This window comes from Thamnophis sirtalis, unplaced genomic scaffold, assembly GCF_051295495.1.
Source record: "Thamnophis sirtalis isolate CommonGarterSnake01/CBP01778 unplaced genomic scaffold, rThaSir2_p1.2 scaffold_14, whole genome shotgun sequence".
Taxonomy (NCBI): Eukaryota; Metazoa; Chordata; class Lepidosauria; order Squamata; family Natricidae; genus Thamnophis; species Thamnophis sirtalis.
In genome coordinates this window covers 41,708,834-41,726,885 of record NW_028261394.1, presented here as the reverse complement: position 1 = coordinate 41,726,885, position 18,052 = coordinate 41,708,834, and the positions used below count along the sequence as shown (strand labels likewise).

Sequence of the window (18,052 nt, the reverse complement as noted above, 5' to 3'; positions counted from 1 at the left end):
GAGCCTCCAGGAGGGCAAAAATGGCCTTCTGCGGGCTCCGGAGGCCTTTCTGGAACTTCTGGGAGGCCTGTTTTTCACCTTCCCGGAGCCTCCGTGTGGGCCATGCACTTACCTGGCATCCAAAATGGGCCACATAGAAACTCCTGGGAGGGGAAGGGTGGGCGTGGCCAGCCAATCCTTACAACTACGACTAAATCCTACCACTGCTTCTGTCCACTTCAGATGTATCTGTATCATGGGAATGTCGTTGTAAATGGCACTTTGGCATATGTGTCCCAGCAAGCATGGATATTTTATGGAAATGTGAGGGTAACATCCTGTTTGGAGAAGACTACGATGAACAAAGGTAACTATAAAAAATGGTAAAGATTTCCCCTGTCCAGTCATGTCCGAGCCTAGCACTACTCATCTTCTTTTTCTTAACCGAGGGAGCCAGGATTGTCCAAAGACATTTCTGTGGTCATGGTCGCCAGCATGACTCTACGCTGAAAGCGCACAGAATTTTTACCTTCCCGCCAAAGTGGTACCTATTTATCTACCCACGTTTGCATGATTTCGAACTGCTAGGTGGGCAGTTTCTGGGATGAGGATGGGAGCTCACCCCATTGCATGGAGCTCGGGTCTTGAACCTGGCCTGTCTACTTTCTTAGCTGACAAGCTCAACATCTTTAACTGCTGAGCCACCGTACCCCCAAAAGTAACTACAAATTTAAGTAATAAAAAAGGTTAAGATTAGCGCGTTCGTGGGGAGGCTGCTCCCTTGTTCAGAATTATCACACTCTCTTTGCTGATCTTTGGCTCTGTTTGGTTTTTTTAAGGAATTCAGTCTTTAATCCTTTTATTCTTAGCTATATAAAGGAAAAGGCAAGCCTTGTATTCAATTAAATGCTAGGATGTTGCACTGTTAAATAACTGTTATCAGGCGTATTTATGGAAACAGCCACTTATTTCTCTCGCCACATTTATAAGAAATGCCCCAGGGACAGAAAAAGGAAGTAACAAAATGAAATGTTTAAAACTGCAAGTCAGATTTTTTTTTTTTTAAAGAGCACATTAAACCAAAACATAACTGCTCGGTTGGAGATGAAATGGCGGCATAAAATGTCAGCTCCTTAAAGGTTCTCAGATTCTAAAATTGCCAGAGGACTTCTGCAGGCAATGCATCACAAGCCCGTCTTTCTGAGCCATCCTACCTGTGTGAGCAATGGGAACTGATGTGAGGCTTCAGAAGTTGGCCTGAATGTTTGAAGAAGTTCATTTGAGGACAAAGAGCCATTTGCATTGGGCCTTCTCTATTTGTAGTCTGGTCCTTTGAAACGCCTATAGGGGTGTCAAACTCAAGGCCTGTGGGCCGCATCCGGCCTGCAGAGTACTTAGATTTGGCCCACCCAGGTGGCTGCCCTGGAAACAGTGAGTGACCGGCCTGCGGTGTCTCTGTCAGGACGCAGATTGTTGGAGGCAATAGGCTGATTCTGTAAACCACTTAGAGAGGGCTGTAAAACACTGTGAAGGGATATATAAGTCTAAGTGCTATTGCCCTTCCTTCCTTCCTTCCTTCCTTCCTTCCTTCCTTCCTTCCTTCCTTCCTTCCTTCCTTCCTTCCTTCCTTCCTGGTACAATGATTAGAATGCAGTATTGCAGACTCTGCCCACAGCCAGCAGTTAGGTCCAGGTTGACTCAGCCTTCCTTCCATCCTTTTGAGGTGGACAAAATGAGGGCCCAAATTGTTGGGGGCAATAGGCTAACTCTGTAAAAATCACTTAGAGAGGTCTGTAAAGCACTGTAAAGCAGTATATAAGTCTAAGTGCTATCGTCCTTTCTTCCTTCCTTCCTTCCTTCCTTCCTTCCTTCCTTCCTTCCTTCCTTCCTTCCTTCCTTCCTTCCTTCCTTCCTTCCTTCCTTGTTGGCCCAATAGTTAAAATGCAGTACTGCAGGCTCTGCCCACAGCCAGCAGTTTGATCCTGATTGGCTCAAGGTTAGCTCAGCCTTCCTTCCATCCTTCCGAGGTTGGCAAAATAAGGACCCAGATTGTTGGTGGCAATAGGCTGACTCTGTAAACTGCTTAGAGAGGGCTGCAAAGTATTGTGAAGTGGTATAACCAATTTCGTTGTATTTATTTTGTACAATGACAATAAAGACTATACTATATAAGTGTAAGTGCTATTGCTATTAGCATGACAGAGGCTGTATTTGTTAGGAAACCCCCAGGCAGGGTGGGAAACTCAAGCAGGGGATTAGCTCAAAAGAACTTATCTACTTGTTCCCAAGAGAAGGCAAGCAATCTAGGGAGATTCCTGTATAACAGGCAGAATGTAATAAAGTAGTTAGCTTGAACTCTACATGTGTGGATCTGGTTCCTTGTGCCTGATGTTATTTTTTAAGAAAGAGGTGCTAACAAGACAAAATAACTTAAATGGGTTTAATTGAAATGTACTTGAAATTTTTAGTAAGAGTGAGGTAATTGAGTACAGTTAACCTTAATACTTCCCACATATTTAACGTTCTTTTTAAATGTGTCAAGCCCAAAATTACAACTTGGTTGGCCATTTTAGAAGGTCTTTGAGGGCTTCACCCAAGGATTCTGAGGGCCACAGGCAGATCAAGGACCTCAGCTGGACAACCTGAATTAGATTAATCAAGATAAGACATGTCTTAGCTTCTCATTTTTAAACAGTTTATGTATTCCCCAGAAAATCCTTTCCTTTTAATGAAACCAAGGAAGCTGTTCTTTCTTATTAGTTTTCTAAATATTATTATACCCGACCAGTGTACTCAGCTGTGAGAGTAAACAGTTGCTAAATATCACTTCTGTCGTTTACTCAAATTATATTGGAGTGGATCAAAAAGGGGAAAAAAAGGAGAGAAAAGAAGAGAAAAGTCTATTCCAGCTTAGCGAGAACAAACAAGCAAGCCAACACAACTCCCAAGAGCTCATTTTAACACATCATCAAAATGGCTCCGGGGAATATTACCAGCATGTCACGAGCCATTAGATGCTGCAGGGAAGCATTAAGCTTTGCTGAAATGATATGAAATAGAAAAGCAACTTTCAGTTCAAATATTGCACACAATATCTAAGGGTAAAATAATTGATAAGGTCCCAGTTATTTGAATGCCTTCTTTGCTCGAGTCATCTCAGCTGGTTCTTGTAAGAGCTCTCTCTACACCTTGCGAAAAAAATGTGAAGAGATGCTGCCTAGGGAAGGGCCAGATAAGAGGAAACACAACCCACAGTTGCATAATGGGTGGAACAGGAGTTTTACGAGGGATCCTTAATAGCAATAGCAATAGCAGTTAGACTTATATACCACTTCATAGGGCTTTCAGCCCTCTCTAAGCGGTTTACAGAGTCAGCATATTGCCCCCAACAACAATCCGGGTCCTCATTTTACCCACCAGGATGGAAGGCTGAGTCAACCCTGAGCCGGTGAGATTTGAACAGCTGAACTGCCGAACTAGCAGTCAGCTAAAGTAGCCTGCAGTACTGCACTCTAACCACTGCGCCACCTCGGCTCTTAATGCTAAGTATACCTCAGTACTCATCATTAATTAGTTCTGGGAGGCACGATGAGTATCAAAAATGATGAGTATTAAACAAAATTTTGCCACAAGGAATAATGTAAAGAGATGTAATGTGTCCCCAATCCAAATACACATTTTTAAGGGCAACACATAAAAAGATAGGGTTGTATATAATAGAATACCAGAGCCTGTAGGTCATCTAGTCCAACCCCCCATCCAAGCAGGAGACCCTACATACTGATATAATTACTTTACATGAGAAATAAACCTACAAATTAATAAATACATAGATTAGATAAAATTAAAACTTTAGTTTACTTGTAGTGATGAGAAAATTAGACAAAAATACACAAAAATGACCACAGAAGATAAGACTGCAAGAGGATGTGCCCAAGGCATGAGTTATCACGTGACTAACTAGCACCTTTTGTTTCAGCTGCAAAAGGGTAGAAAGCAGGGGTGAAATCCAGCAGGTTTGACAGATTCTGGAGAACCGATAGCGGAAATTTTGAGTAGTTCGGAGAACCAGTAGCAGAAATTTTGAGTAGTTCGGAGAACCGGTAGTGGAAATTTTGAGTAGTTCAGAGAACTGGTAGCCGAAATTTTGAGTAGTTCAGAGAACCAGTAGCAGAAATTTTGAGTAGTCCGGAGAACCGGTAGCAGAAATTTTGAGTAGTTCGGAGAATGGATAGGGGAAATTTTGAGTAGTTCAGAGAACCGGTAGCAGAAATTTTGAGTAGTTCGGAGAACCTATAGCGGAAATTTTGAGTAGTTCGGAGAACTGATAGCAGAAATTTTGAGTAGTCCGGAGAACCGGTAGTGGAAATTTTGAGTAGTTCGGAGAAATGGCAAATGCCACTTCTGACTGGTCCCAGAGTGAGGTAGGAATGGAGATTTTGCAGTATCTTTCCCCTGCCATGCCTACCAAGCCACACCCACCAAGCCACGCCCACAGAATCGGTAGTTAAAAAAAAATGAATTTCACCACTGGTAGGAAGTCACAAGGCAAGCAGCATCAACAAGTTCTACCTTGCTTATTGAGTACCAAACAAACGACGAGTCCTGGGACAAACTTTTCACGCCAAAATGCTTTGAATACCAAATTTGATGAATTTCAAAGCAGTTGAGCAGCCTGGTGCCTCTGAATCAGGCTGCCAAGTTGATGGTGGGAAAATTGTACTTTCAAACCTGCAAGGTTCTATTAGTGCAGCTGTACAATAAAATTAAATTAGGCTATTTGGTCATGTTTACTGTCTGGTCTGGCTGCTGAGACTGAGCTAAGACTGGAGAACTGACATTACTCCACATTGAAGGAGTCTTCTCCAATAATAATGATAGATAGAATTCTTTATTGGCCAAATGTGATTGGACACACAAGGAATTTGTCTTTAGTGCAGATGCTCTCAGTGTAGATAAAGAAAAACAAAATAGAATACATTCATCAAGAAACATAAGATACAACACTTAGTGATAGTCATAGGTTACTAATAGCAATCAAATTATACTAGGAAATAAATAAAACAATATAAATTTTAAAGATACAAGCAACATGGTTATAGTCACAAGTGGGAAGAGATAGTTAATAGGACGGAAGAGAAGAATAATAGTAATACAGTGTCATAGCAGGTGTGAAGGATGGTAAACAATACATTCCAAATTATACCTTATATCCTTTTAAATGGAATAATAATAATATAAGAATGGCAAAGAAAAAGAATAACTATGTGAATGTATACCTATAACTGTATGTAAGAGAATAAATGACAGTGAAAATATAAAGCACAATATAGGTAAATAATACTTGATCATAAGTAGCTAAGTATAAATAAATAAAGAAATGTATATAAAAATGGATAATGAATAACGAGATTATGAACGCAAGATAGAAATGTGTAGAAGGGAAAACACTAACTGCAAAGAAACCGATTTGGAACTGCTGTATGATATACGATGGAACTTATTGTTCCTATGTTGTTTTTAAGTTATGTGGTTATTTTTGTTAATGTGTTTATGTGTTCTGTTGATGTGCTTATGTGTATAAAATAAAATTAAAAAAAAAGATATAAAAAAATAGTAATACAGTGTTAGTAAATAATTTGACAGTATTGTGGGAATTAGTTATTTAGCAGAGTGATGGCATTTTGGGGGGGAAACTGTCCTTGTGTCTAGTGTTCTAGTGTGCAGTGCCCTATAGCGTCATTTTGAGGGTAGGAGTTTAAACAATTTATGTCCAGGATGCGAGGGGTCTGTAATTATTTTCACAGCCCTCTTTTTGACTCGTGCAGTATACAGATCTTTGATGGAAGGCAGGTTGGTAGCCATTGTTTTTTCTGCAGTTCTAATTATCTGTTGAAGTCTCTGACTGTCTTGTTGGGTTGCAGAGCCAAACCAGAGACTTATAGAGGTGCAGGTGACAAGACTCAATAATAATCACAATATTGTTACCAGCCTCATTTACAGAAGGGAAAGAAATTTGCTGAGATTCATTGCTAGCAGTTCAGTTCGGTTTTTAATATTTTAGGTATAACCATATCATCAACATTTGCAATCTCAAGAAGGACCTGGAGTGTTTATCCTACGGAGATATGACTGAAGTAAGTATAATGTGGTTTTATTTAATTTAAGGATGCTAAATTAAACCGCCAGCCGACGGTTGCACTGGTATATCACCCCATGGCAACATATTCGGAGCTCTCCTCTGATTTTATGCATGTGATAACTCAGTGAGGTACGCTGGATGGAGAATGATTGACCTCAAATCACCTACCGAGTTTCTTGGTCAATTGGTTAATGGATGACAGCATTATATTTGCATTTACAAGAAAGAAAGAATGCATCACTGGGCCTAAAGCCCATTGACCAATCTAACCTTAGATAGTCTTCCTAGTATGAAGGGTACAAAATTCCAATGTTAATTCATGTTAAGCATCTTCAGGTATTACATCAGATTTGTGAAACAGTGATACAAATGGGTTTCCTATATTTTGCAAAGAAGATTTAGGGGGTGACATGATTCTGATTTCAGGGCTTGCTACAAATATAGGCTGACTTTCAGAACATAACGGCTTAGTTGTGGCTTGTTGAATAAACCAAAATTGTGCACAAGGTAGTAAGCCACAAAGCATGGCTAATGCACCCCGGGCTTCAAAGAGGCTAATGTAAACTGGGATTGGATCAGATGTGGCATTCAGCCAGTTCTTTACCGGTTCTGGCAAACTGGTAGTGGGAATTTTGAGTAGTTTGGAGAACCGGCAAGTCCACCTCTGCCTGGCCCCGACTGCATCTATTTGCTGCCTCCCGAGTCCGGCTGGGTCTTCTTCTGTTGTCCTGCACAGGAGAACGGAGCTGGAAAGCAGGTTAGTGGGGTGGGGTGAATAGGGATTTTACAGTATCCTTGCCCTGGAGTCGGGTGGAAATGGAGATTTTGCAGTATCCTTCCCCCAGGAGTGGGGTGGAAATGGAGATTTTACAGCATTCTCCCCCCCAGGAGTGGGGTGGAAATGGAAATTTTACAGCATCCTTCCCCCGGGAGTGGGTAGGGAATGGGGATTTTGCAGTATCCTTCCCCTGCCATGCCCACCAAGCCATGCCACGTCCACAGAACCGGTAGTAAAGCATTTTGAAACCCACCACTGGATTGGGTCCAGCTTGTTGTGGGAACTCATCTGTCAGCCTGTAAGTGTAACGGATAGGCCAAGATGTTCAAACCAATTGTGTTTTGCTAATTTTGTTTTGATGTGTTTCATAAACCCAGCCTTTGTTATAATGCGTTGAGCCTAAATTGGGCCACAGTGTGTTTTTATCACCAAAGGATGAGTGGATCGGAAGGAGAGAGAGAGAGAGAAAAAAAAAAACTTGCTTTAAATATTCCTATTTTATTCTCTGAGCATTCTGCTGTATTCTGTTGGAAATGACTGGAATGCAAGCAAGCCTGAGCTCCCGTGGGGGGGGTGGGGGTGGGGGTGGATAAATCTATTCTAACAAGATTTGGCATTTTTGTCCCTCCAAGCTAGCTTGTCAGTTTACATTTTCATTCTCGGCACTCTGGCTTGCAATATGATCAAACTTGGGACTCATCGCTGTGAAGTACTTTTGTCCTGGCTTCCCTGCTCAACATCTGTGGATGTTGTGAAAATGGCATTATGACCACCCTGGAATTCTTACAGCTGCTGTTGATTTCCACGTTTCTGACACACTGATAGATTCGCAGGAGAAAAATCTTGAATATATCTTTTTAGGAATTCCCTGTAACCACATATGCCATATAATTGGTTGCCTGCTGTAAATAGAATACACGGTGAGATTTCCTCCTCTGTGTTATACCAAAGAGAATCAAGATGGGACAATCTTGAGTTTCTTTCTCACTCTCTCCTCTCTTGAAGGGCCGGTAAGATCCCACAGGGTGGGCCTCCTTCAGATGCCGTCAGCCAGACAATGTCGGCTGGCGGCTCCCCGGAGGAGAGCCTTCTCTGTGGCTGCCCTGACCCTTTGGAACGAACTACCCCCGGAAATCCGGACCTCACCCACTCTCATGGCCTTCAGAAAAGCCGTCAAGACCTGGCTATTCCGGCAGGCCTGGGGCTGTTGACTTCATTGCTGAGGTCCAGCCCCGATGGAAATGAATGTATCTGTGTTGTCTTTTTAACTTGTCTATTTTATTTTTATTTTCTTTTATTTTCTTTCCTTTCCCCTCTCTGTAAGCCGCCCGGAGTCCTCCGGGATTGGGCGGCCTATAAATAAAATTAAACTTCAAACTTCAAGATAATGTTGGTCTACAGGCAGTGGAGTACCTTATTCAACCACATTCCTCCATGTAATTCAAGCAGTAGTCGACCGCAACTCTTTAGAGGAAGCATTAGGAAGGATGGGTGGTGTGGTTGAAGCCCCATCATCAACAAGACAATCATAGTTGTGTGATAGATCTATGCAGGGGTGGGCTTCAAAATTTTTAGCAAGGGTTCTCTGCCCGGTTGCTGGATAGACGTGGCCATGGTGGGCGTGGCCTAGTTGGTCTCCTGCACCACGGAGGGGAAGGCGTTTTTCCCTCCCCAGGTTCCAGAGGTCCATTGGAGGCCAGAAATGGGCCTGTTTTGCGGCCTTCCTGAACTTCCAGTAGGCCCGTTTTTCACTCTCTCCAGGCCTCCTGCACCCTGCACTTCCCTGCATCCAAAACGGGCCACATGGGAACTCCTGGGAGGGGAGGGGCAGGATGGGTGCGGCCAGCCAGGAGTATGATATGGGGATTCTCCAAACTGCACAGAATCTAAGCTAGCAGTTCTCCCGAATCCCTGAAAACCCGCCCAACCGCCCACCCCTGGATCTATGGTTGTGGATGTCATCTTCCCTTTTTTTTGTTTTTCCTCTCCTCTTCAGGCAAGGATATCCCCGTTGTCTTCATAATTTATCGGTACTTGGGGCCTAACCTCCTTCTTTTTGCCTGTTAAGATTTATCTCCCCTTCTGCAGAATGCAATAGTTGGCCAAAATATTTTTCGGAAAATTAGGCTGACTCTACGGTACTCTTAAGATGAACACCTGGCAGTCCTCTCTGCTCTTACTAAAAAGGACATTACGGTCTATGGAATAAAGAATCAGTCCTCCGAACGTTTGTCATAAATGCCGGGGAAATTCGTAACCTGACAATGCCACATAGTGTTAAGGATAAGAAGCTTTTAAAAAGGAAACGCTTATATGAATATTATGTATTTGGGTTTGATTGATGTGTCCCTTCTGTTTTTTTAAAGATAGGAGAAGGGGGTGTGACCCTTTCTGGAGGTCAGAAGCAGAGAATTAATTTAGCTCGTGCTCTGTATGCAAACCGAGATATTTATTTATTGGACGACCCTTTGTCCGCTGTGGATGCTCAAGTTGGAAAGTCTATATTTGAAGAATGCATCAAGAAAGCTCTTAAAGAGAAAACCATCCTGCTGGTATCTCATCAGCTGCAGGTAAATGAGTTGCTGAAAGAAACGGGAAAGAACTTTATAGGGAATGGTTATGAGGAATGCGGGTGCGACGTGGGGGGGGGGGACATGGTGGCTCAGTGGCTAAGAGGCTGAGCTTGTCGATCAGAAAGGTCGGCAGTTCGGCGGTTCGAATCCCTAGCACCACAGTGACCTCCCGTGACTTGCCCCAGCTTCTGCCAATCTAGCAGTTCGAAAGCACGTAAAAATGCAAGTAGAAAAATAGGAACCACCTTTGGTGGGAAAGTAACAGCGCTCTGTGTACCTTCGGTGTTGAGTCATGCCAGCCACATGACCACGGAGACGTCTTCAGACAGTGCTGGCTCTTTGGCTTAGAAATGGAGATGAGCACCGCCCCCTAGAGTCGGGAATGACTAGCACGCATGTGCTGGGGAACCTTTACCTATGAGGAATGTTGTCTTAAATCAGAAATTGACCCGGAATGGAGTTGGGATAAAAGAAATCCAATATAGTAGTCCTTTTAGGCACAATTGTGTCCAAAATTTCAGTTGCTGAGCGAGACATTTGTTAAGTGAGTTTTGCCTCATTTTACGACCTTTCTTTATTAAGTTAAGTTATTAGGTGAGTCGCTGCCATTGTTAATTCAGTAACAATGGTTGTTAAGCAAATCCGGATTTCCCATTGACTTTCCTTGTCCAAGGGTCACAAAAGGGGATCACATGACCCTGGGGCACTACCACCATCATAAATAAGAGTCAGTTGCCAAGGGTCCAAGTTTTGGTCATGTGTCCACGGGGATGCTGCAATGGTTGTAAGTGTGATAAATGGTCCTAAGTCACTTTTTTCAGTTCCGTTGTTACTTTGGATGTTGTACGTTGACGATTATCTGTAATCATTTTTGCAAGCTGGATTCTGACCTTTTGGGAAGCCTTTTAAAAGCTTTTTTTATAATTTATTAGCCAATAACACAGCATTGCCCAGGTATTTATTTATAGGGTGGAAATGTCCAGACCAAACATAATTTGGATTTTCCCCCTTACCAGAGGGAGTCCCCTTATGGAAGACTTTGAAGCCATTACCATGGCAACTCTACTGTGCTGTACAGTAGAAGCCATTTTATGGCAGTACAGTAGAAGCCAGTTTAAGGCACAACAGGCTGCATCTTAACAGAACACACATCCCAAGGGGTGTTAGGGGTGTCTTACCCCCCACAGCATTTGTCTCCGGGGAGTATGTCATCTGTGTACCAAGTTTGGTTGAAATTGCTAGAGGCATTCTAGAGTTATACTAGAAAACACACACATACACAAAATTTGAGATAATCTCTCTCTCTCTCTCTCTCTCTCTCTCTCTCTCTCACACACACACACACACACACACACACACACACACACACACACACACATATGAGATAATATCAAGCAGTTATGGGATTTAGAATGCTACCATATAATGAGCTATGGTTTTATGCAATATTTGGGGCACAACATGTGTCAGCACTTCATCAAATCAATATTTCTTTGGTTGAGAACTTGTTCTTTCTTGGTCATCTGAACATATATGCACAAAGCCGTTTATATAGATGATAGATAGATAAATGGATGGATGGATGGATGGATGGATGGATGGATGGATGGATGGATGGATAGATAGATAGATAGATAGATAGATAGATAGATAGATAGATAGATAGATAGATAGATAGATAGATAGATAAGATGCTTTTGGTTTTTTAAAAATAATTTTAAAGACTTTATCATCCTGGGACCTTTAAGACATTTTTAATCTGACTTTCTTCCCAGAATATTCCATCCTACTCCCCAAACCCCAATATTCCCCCCTCCCCCAATCTTTCTTGGTCAGTATGTCTTCAATACTTAGCATGTTCAACCGATACTCATCCCTGAGATGTTTTCATCTTTTCTGGGTCATCTTTTCTTATAAAAGGAGGTAAAAGGGGTGGGGGGGGTCCTTGTTCTTGCTTTAATGTTTTAATATCTTCAATGAAAGTACTGAGACATAGAGAGGGGTTAGATAGAGTGTCTTTTGTCTTGCCCCGGTTAGGATTTCATAAGCAAATCCACTGCGCTTTCAACATGAAGCCAGAAAATCGGGACTTTTTAAAAACGTTGCGGGACGCGGGGCAAATTGTTAGAAATCATGACTGTCCCGCCAAAATCGGGACGTCTGGTCACCTTAAATTAACCCCCAACCCTCCATTCCCTCCCTCATTTTTTTTAAAATCCTGCAAACCATTAGAGCCTCTTCAGAACTCCTAATATTTTCCTCTGGTGTGTGAATGTCCCCTTCATAATGACCTACATTTGGACAGTAAGTGTGCTATTAGTTTAGAAGTAACAAGCATTCTGGGTTTTATGCCCCCAGAGAGAGGCAATTGCACAGTGAGTCTAACAGAACAGAAAATGAATTAGAGCATTTTGGCAACGCTCTTACAACCCCGAGCAGAGAGATGGTGGCATGGCTTGGTTTTCAGGCTGTTGGTTGGAAGAATTGAGGTCAGCAATCATCTATCCTTTTCCCACAGTCGATGCAACGTTTGAGAGGGTCTTCGGAGTCTTTGGCACCCAGGTTTTATTTTTCGTTGTTTAAAAGACTTTTCTCAACACACATCCCCGCGGTTTTATTTGGTTATTTCTTCCCTCCTCCCCCTCTTGAAAAATAAAGTGTCTTTTCCATACCAGCAGAGGGCACAGAAGTCCCGGTCCATCTGAAACAGAAGAGAAACAAAGATACTCAGTCTAAAGAATGGGGAGAATTTGTATCGTTTGACCTAAACGGAGCCCTTGGGGCTTACAGGTTGTAAGTTCTTCTTCCCAAAGCGATAGTAATTTGTTGATATTGTTTCCTCCCCCCCCCCCTATAATAGTATTGTTGTTTCAGCCAGGTCTAAGAAACCAGACTGTGCCCTATAAATGTATTTTCTAAAATTTGCACTCTTGTTCTGTTGAACAGAAGTCTCTGCCTCTTTGTCTATATGTACTTTATCTGTCTATCTGTTTCCTATTGTGTGTGTATCTGTTTCTGTCTGTCTGTCTGTCTGTCTGTCTGTCTCTGTCTCTCTCTCTCTGACTCTGACTCTCTCCCTCATACACACACAGACACACAGGGAGGGAGGGAGGGAAGAAGGGAGGGAGGGAAAGAGACGCACATAGACACATATACACAATGGGAATCTCTCTCTCTCTCTCTCTCTCTCTCTCTCTCTCTCTCTCTCCCTCTCTCTCTCATACACACACACACAGTGAGGGAGGGAGGGAGGGAAGGAGGGAGGGAGAGAGAGACACACACACATAGACACATATACACAATGGGAATCTCTCTCTCTCTCTCTCCCTCTCTCTCTCATACACACACAGACACACAGTGAGGGAGGGAGGGAGGGAAGGAGGGAGGGAGGGAAGGAGGGAGGGAAGGAGGGAGGGTGGGAGAGAGAGACACACATAGACACATGACACAATGGGAATCTCTCTCTCTCTCTCATACACACACAGACAGTCAGGGAGGGAGGGAAGGAGGGAGGGTGGGAGAGAGAGACACACATAGACACATAGACACAATGGGAATATCTCTCTCTCTCTCTCTCTCATACACACACAGACACACAGTGAGGGAGGGAGGGAAGGAGGGAGGGAGGGAAGGAGGGAGGGAAGGAAGGAGGGTGGGAGAGAGAGACACACATAGACACATAGACACAATGGGAATATCTCTCTCTCTCTCTCTCATACACACACACACAGTGAGGGAGGGAGGGAGGGAAGGAGGGAGGGAGAGAGAGACACACACACATAGACACATATACACAATGGGAATCTCTCTCTCTCTCTCTCCCTCTCTCTCTCATACACACACAGACACACAGTGAGGGAGGGAGGGAGGGAAGGAGGAAGGGAAGGAGGGAGGGTGGGAGAGAGAGACACACATAGACACATGACACAATGGGAATCTCTCTCTCTCTCTCTCTCTCATACACACACAGACAGTCAGGGAGGGAGGGAGGGAAGGAGGGAGGGTGGGAGAGAGAGACACACATAGACACATAGACACAATGGGAATATCTCTCTCTCTCTCTCTCTCTCTCTCTCTCTCTCTCTCTCATACACACACAGACACACAGTGAGGGAGGGAGGGAAGGAAGGAGGGTGGGAGAGAGAGACACACATAGACACATAGACACAATGGGAATCTCTCTCTCTCTCTCTCTCTCTCTCTCATACACACACAGACACACAGTGAGGGAGGGAGGGAGGGAGGGAAGGAGGGAGGGAAGGAGGGAGGGTGGGAGAGAGAGACACACATAGACACATAGACACAATGGGAATCTCTCTCTCTCTCTCTCTCTCTCTCTCTCTCTCTCTCTCTCTCTCATACACACACAGACACACAGTCAGGGAGGGAGGGGAGGGAAGGAGGGAGAAACACATAAATACATACATACAATGGGAATTTCTCTCTCTCTCTCTCTCTCTCTCTCTCTCTCTCTCACACACACACACACACACACACACACACACACACACACAGAGTGGGAGGGAGGGAGAGGGAGAGACTGAAATTTGCATAAATCTGCCAAAATCCATTTTTTTGGTTCATTGCAATTTGTGATCCAGTTCAGTTCCAGCTTAAATCCAGTTTGATTTCAAAAATCGTTTCGATTCGCTTTGAACGTCTAAGCTAACTACTTTCACTCAAACTTCCAAAAAAAAAAATTGATTCGAATAAAGGCTTCTGGGGCACGCAGAGAAATTCTTCAAAATGGATCCGGGTCAATTCAGTGGCATCAGTTTGACTGGACGGTTGCAACTGACTTGCCAATTCAGTTCAGAAGTCTCATCTGACCCAGAGCTTCAATTTCAAACCAAGTCTCCCAATTGAATCTTTTTATGCTGCTGCAATACAGCATACTACAACATACACTAGCTCCATCCACCTATCTCTATTTTTTTTTTAATTGTTATGTTTTATTTAATTGAATCTCTGTATCTTTCTGCCAACCTAGAGTTCAAAAGTTCGTAAAAATGCAAGTAGGAAAATAGGAACCACCTTTGGTGGGAAGATAACAGCGTTCCGTGCGCCTTCGGCGTTTAGACATGCCAGCCACATGACCACGGAGATGTCTTCGGACAGCGCTGGCTCTTCGGCTTTGAAATGGAGATGAACACCGCCACCTAGAGTCAGTCTGCTAATTGCGGCTTGTCCAACCAAACAGGAGGTTTAAAAAATATGGCTTGCTTAAGATCGGGGTTGGCATTTACTTACCGTCCCCACCGGTTCGCAAATGCTTCGCTTGCAGACGCCACCTCTGCGCATGCTCACAGCCTTTCGTGCATGCGCTTTTGGCAGAAAAAGTGATGCCGTAGAGATGGGGCGGGCGGACGGAGGCACCCACGATTTCCGCTACCGGTTCGGGCTGAACCGATCCAAACCGGTAGCATACCACCTCTGCTTAAGATACTATTCAATATCCAATCCACACGTATAAAGCAGGGGTGGGTTTCAACCGGTTCGCGGCGGTCCCCGGGAACCAGTTGGTCAGCGAACCTGGAAGTAAGTAACTTCCGGGAACGGCGAAGGGCCCACCCGCCCGCCCGCGTTCCTTACCCGGTTTTGATGAGTTCTGCGCTTCCACGCATGCGCAGGACGCATACAGCGCCTGCGCGACCCTCCAGGAGCAGCTGGAGTATCGCACAGACGCTAGTACGCATGTGTGCGCTACGCGCATGCACAAGGACACCACCGGCCCCGTTCCAACCGAACCGGTTGGAACGGGGCAAGAAACCCACCCCTGGTATAAAGGTTTAGATTGTTGGCCTCATTTCAAAAGAGAAAGGAGAGAAAAAACTTGAGTGTGCAAGACTGATAAAAGTGAGGGAGGAAGTCCAAAGGATAGAAGTTAATTCGGGATAAAAGTGCAGGACTGATAAAAGTGAGGGAGGGAGTCCAGGGGGACAGAGGTTAATCCGTCTGTGTCCTTGGACGCAGCAATAATTTGAGAGGGAAGCTGAGCTGCTGGCACCTCTTCCTTTGCCCAGTCATTCAAAGAGTCTTCTTAATTTTAGCATTCTTCAAACGTTGCCGTCTTATCTCTGATTTAACGAGGGTGGCCAAAGGAAGGCTTGTGCTTTTCATTCCTTAGCTTCATATCCAGACTGCATAATTTGCTATAAGAACTTTCGAAACTCTTATCCACCAAACAAACAAGGACATACAGGGAATCCTTGACTTACAATGTGTGTCAACTCGCAAAGCATTCAGGATCTGCTCTTGAGTTGCCATGGGCAGGAGGGGGGAGAACTGAAGGAGCAGCTCAGCAGCCACATTCAGAAGTACATTCCACGCATACCTTTCTCAGATTACCGAAGGCCTGAGAGGCGTGTTTTTTGCAGCCTGCGAAAGTGCCTCGTTGGACAATGTGATTAGTGACACACTCTGTGTGGAGGGGGGAAACAGGGTCATAGTTGAACCATAAATCACATGGCGCAGAGCTGACTCCACTCGGGAACGTGCTGACATGCTGCTCCTAATAAATGACTGGATTTCTTTTGAAACTTGGCTCGAGGCTCGTGAGTTAATTAGGGCACCCTGACAATGTATTTAGGTTATCAAATGGGACAAAACTCACTTCACAACTGTCTTGCTTAGCAATGGAAACTCAATTGTGGTCGTAAGTCAAGGATTACCTGTACTTGGACCCAGAAAGAGGGATGTGTGAGAAAGACACTCAAGATAACCCCATGTCAATATTGTTTGATGCAAATAGGTCAAATTTTGTTCTTCTCTCCTACAATAATAAAGACTTTTGAAAAAGGATTACAGGTAGTCCTCGCCTTACAACCATTCATTCAGTGAATGTGTCAGTTTGTTGAATATATTCAAATCCAGAAAGCACACACAGATAACTGATTCAGCTGGATTCATTAACTTTTTTATATACATAAGAATAAATGAATAAATGTACAATACCAACAGGTGGTTCTTCCAAGTAAACATTTGGAAGGCAGGAGAGTGACAGTTAGTTTCATATCAGCAGACAAGCCCAGACAGACTGCTAGTTTACTTCTCACAGCAGCAGACTGCTTAAGTTTCTGTTTCAATTCTCTGCACAGACTCAGATCTGTTTAAGCTGTTTAGTTGCTATGCCTCTTCATTGGCTGACCTTGTTCCCATGTCTCTCCCAGTCATGAATATTTTAACAGAACGTGTGAAGTTAAAATGGTCATATCTCTTCCTTGATCTTGTGTCTCTTGAACTAACAACAATCCCAAAACTCTACAGGTAGTCCTGGACTTATGACAGTTCATTTAGTGACCATTCAAAGTTACAGAGGCATTGTAAAAAGTGACCTAGGGCCATTTTTCACAGTTAGAACGTATGCATCCCCATGGTCACGTGATCAAAATTCAACCGCTTGGCAAACTGACTCATGTTTATGATAATTCCAGAGCCGCCAAGGTTGCGTGATCCCCTTTTGTGACCTTCTGATGAGCAAAGTCGGTGGAGAAAATAGATTCACTTCAAAACCAGATTACTAACTTAACAAGTGCATTGATTCGCTAACGACTGTGGCAAGAAAGGTTGAAAATAGGGCAAAACTCACTTAACAAATACCTCTCTTAGCGTGAAACTTTTAAACAAAAGTTTTGGCTCAACCATGATCATAAATCGAGGCTGCCGTGATGGTATAGTGGTTAGAGTGCAGTACTGCAGGCTACTTCTGCTGACTGCTGGCTGCCTGCAATTTGGCAGTTCAAATCCCACCAGGCTTAATGTTGACTCATCCTTCCATCCTTCCGAGGTGGATCAAATGAGGACCCAGATAGTTGGGGGCAATAGGCTGACTCTATAAACTGCTTAGAGAAGGCTGTAAAGCACTGTAAAGCAGTATATAAGTCTAAGTGCTATTGCTATTCCATCCATGCTCTCTCCCTCCCTCCCTCCCTCCCTCCTTTCTTCCTTGGTGGTACAATGGTTAGAATGCAATATGGCAGGTTCTGCCCATAGCCAGCAGTTCAATCCTCATCCTTCTATCCTTCCAAGGTGAGTGAAACGAGGACCCAGATTATTGGGGGCCATAGACTTACTCTGCAAACTGCTTAGAGAGGGCTGTAAAGCGCTATGAAGTGGTATATAAGTCTTAAGTGCTATTGCTATACTGGTGTCAACGTGGGGCCCTGAAATGCGAACCCTACAAGCCGCTCATTAGTTTACTGATTCTTTTCACTTTCCTTAATACCCGCAGTATCTGCAGTTTTGTGATCAAATCATCTTGTTGGAAGATGGGGAGATGTTGGAAAGTGGCTCCCACGCACAGCTGTTGAAAGCCAAGGGCCGTTACGCGCAACATTTTTATAACCAGCGTTCAGAAGACGTCATTGTGGGTTTTAGTTCTTTGGACTTATTTCGTGCTGCTGCTTATTAGCTTATCCAAAGTTAGTTCTCTGGTACTGGTGAAAGCTTCTAGAAGAACTGACGCAGCATACTGTAGAATTCGAAGCCTTTTGATGCCTCTTACCAGCAACTGTTGTGCGGGATAGAGACATTCAAAAGACTGGACAAACTTTTGTCTGAAACGTTATAGGGTTTCCTACC

At 43.8% G+C, this 18,052-nt stretch overlaps 1 protein-coding gene across 1 annotated transcript in view; it reads left to right on the top strand.

Annotated features, from left to right (window-relative positions):
- Positions 1–17,882, top strand: part of LOC106539409 (ATP-binding cassette sub-family C member 12-like) — a 39,256-nt gene extending 21,374 nt beyond the window's left edge. The window contains 5 exon segments of the mRNA XM_087729308.1: positions 223–307; positions 310–346; positions 6,044–6,116; positions 9,266–9,469; positions 17,703–17,882. Coding sequence (XP_087585434.1) covers positions 223–307; positions 310–346; positions 6,044–6,116; positions 9,266–9,469; positions 17,703–17,882 — 579 coding nt within the window.
- The last annotated feature ends 170 nt before the right edge of the window (positions 17,883–18,052 follow it).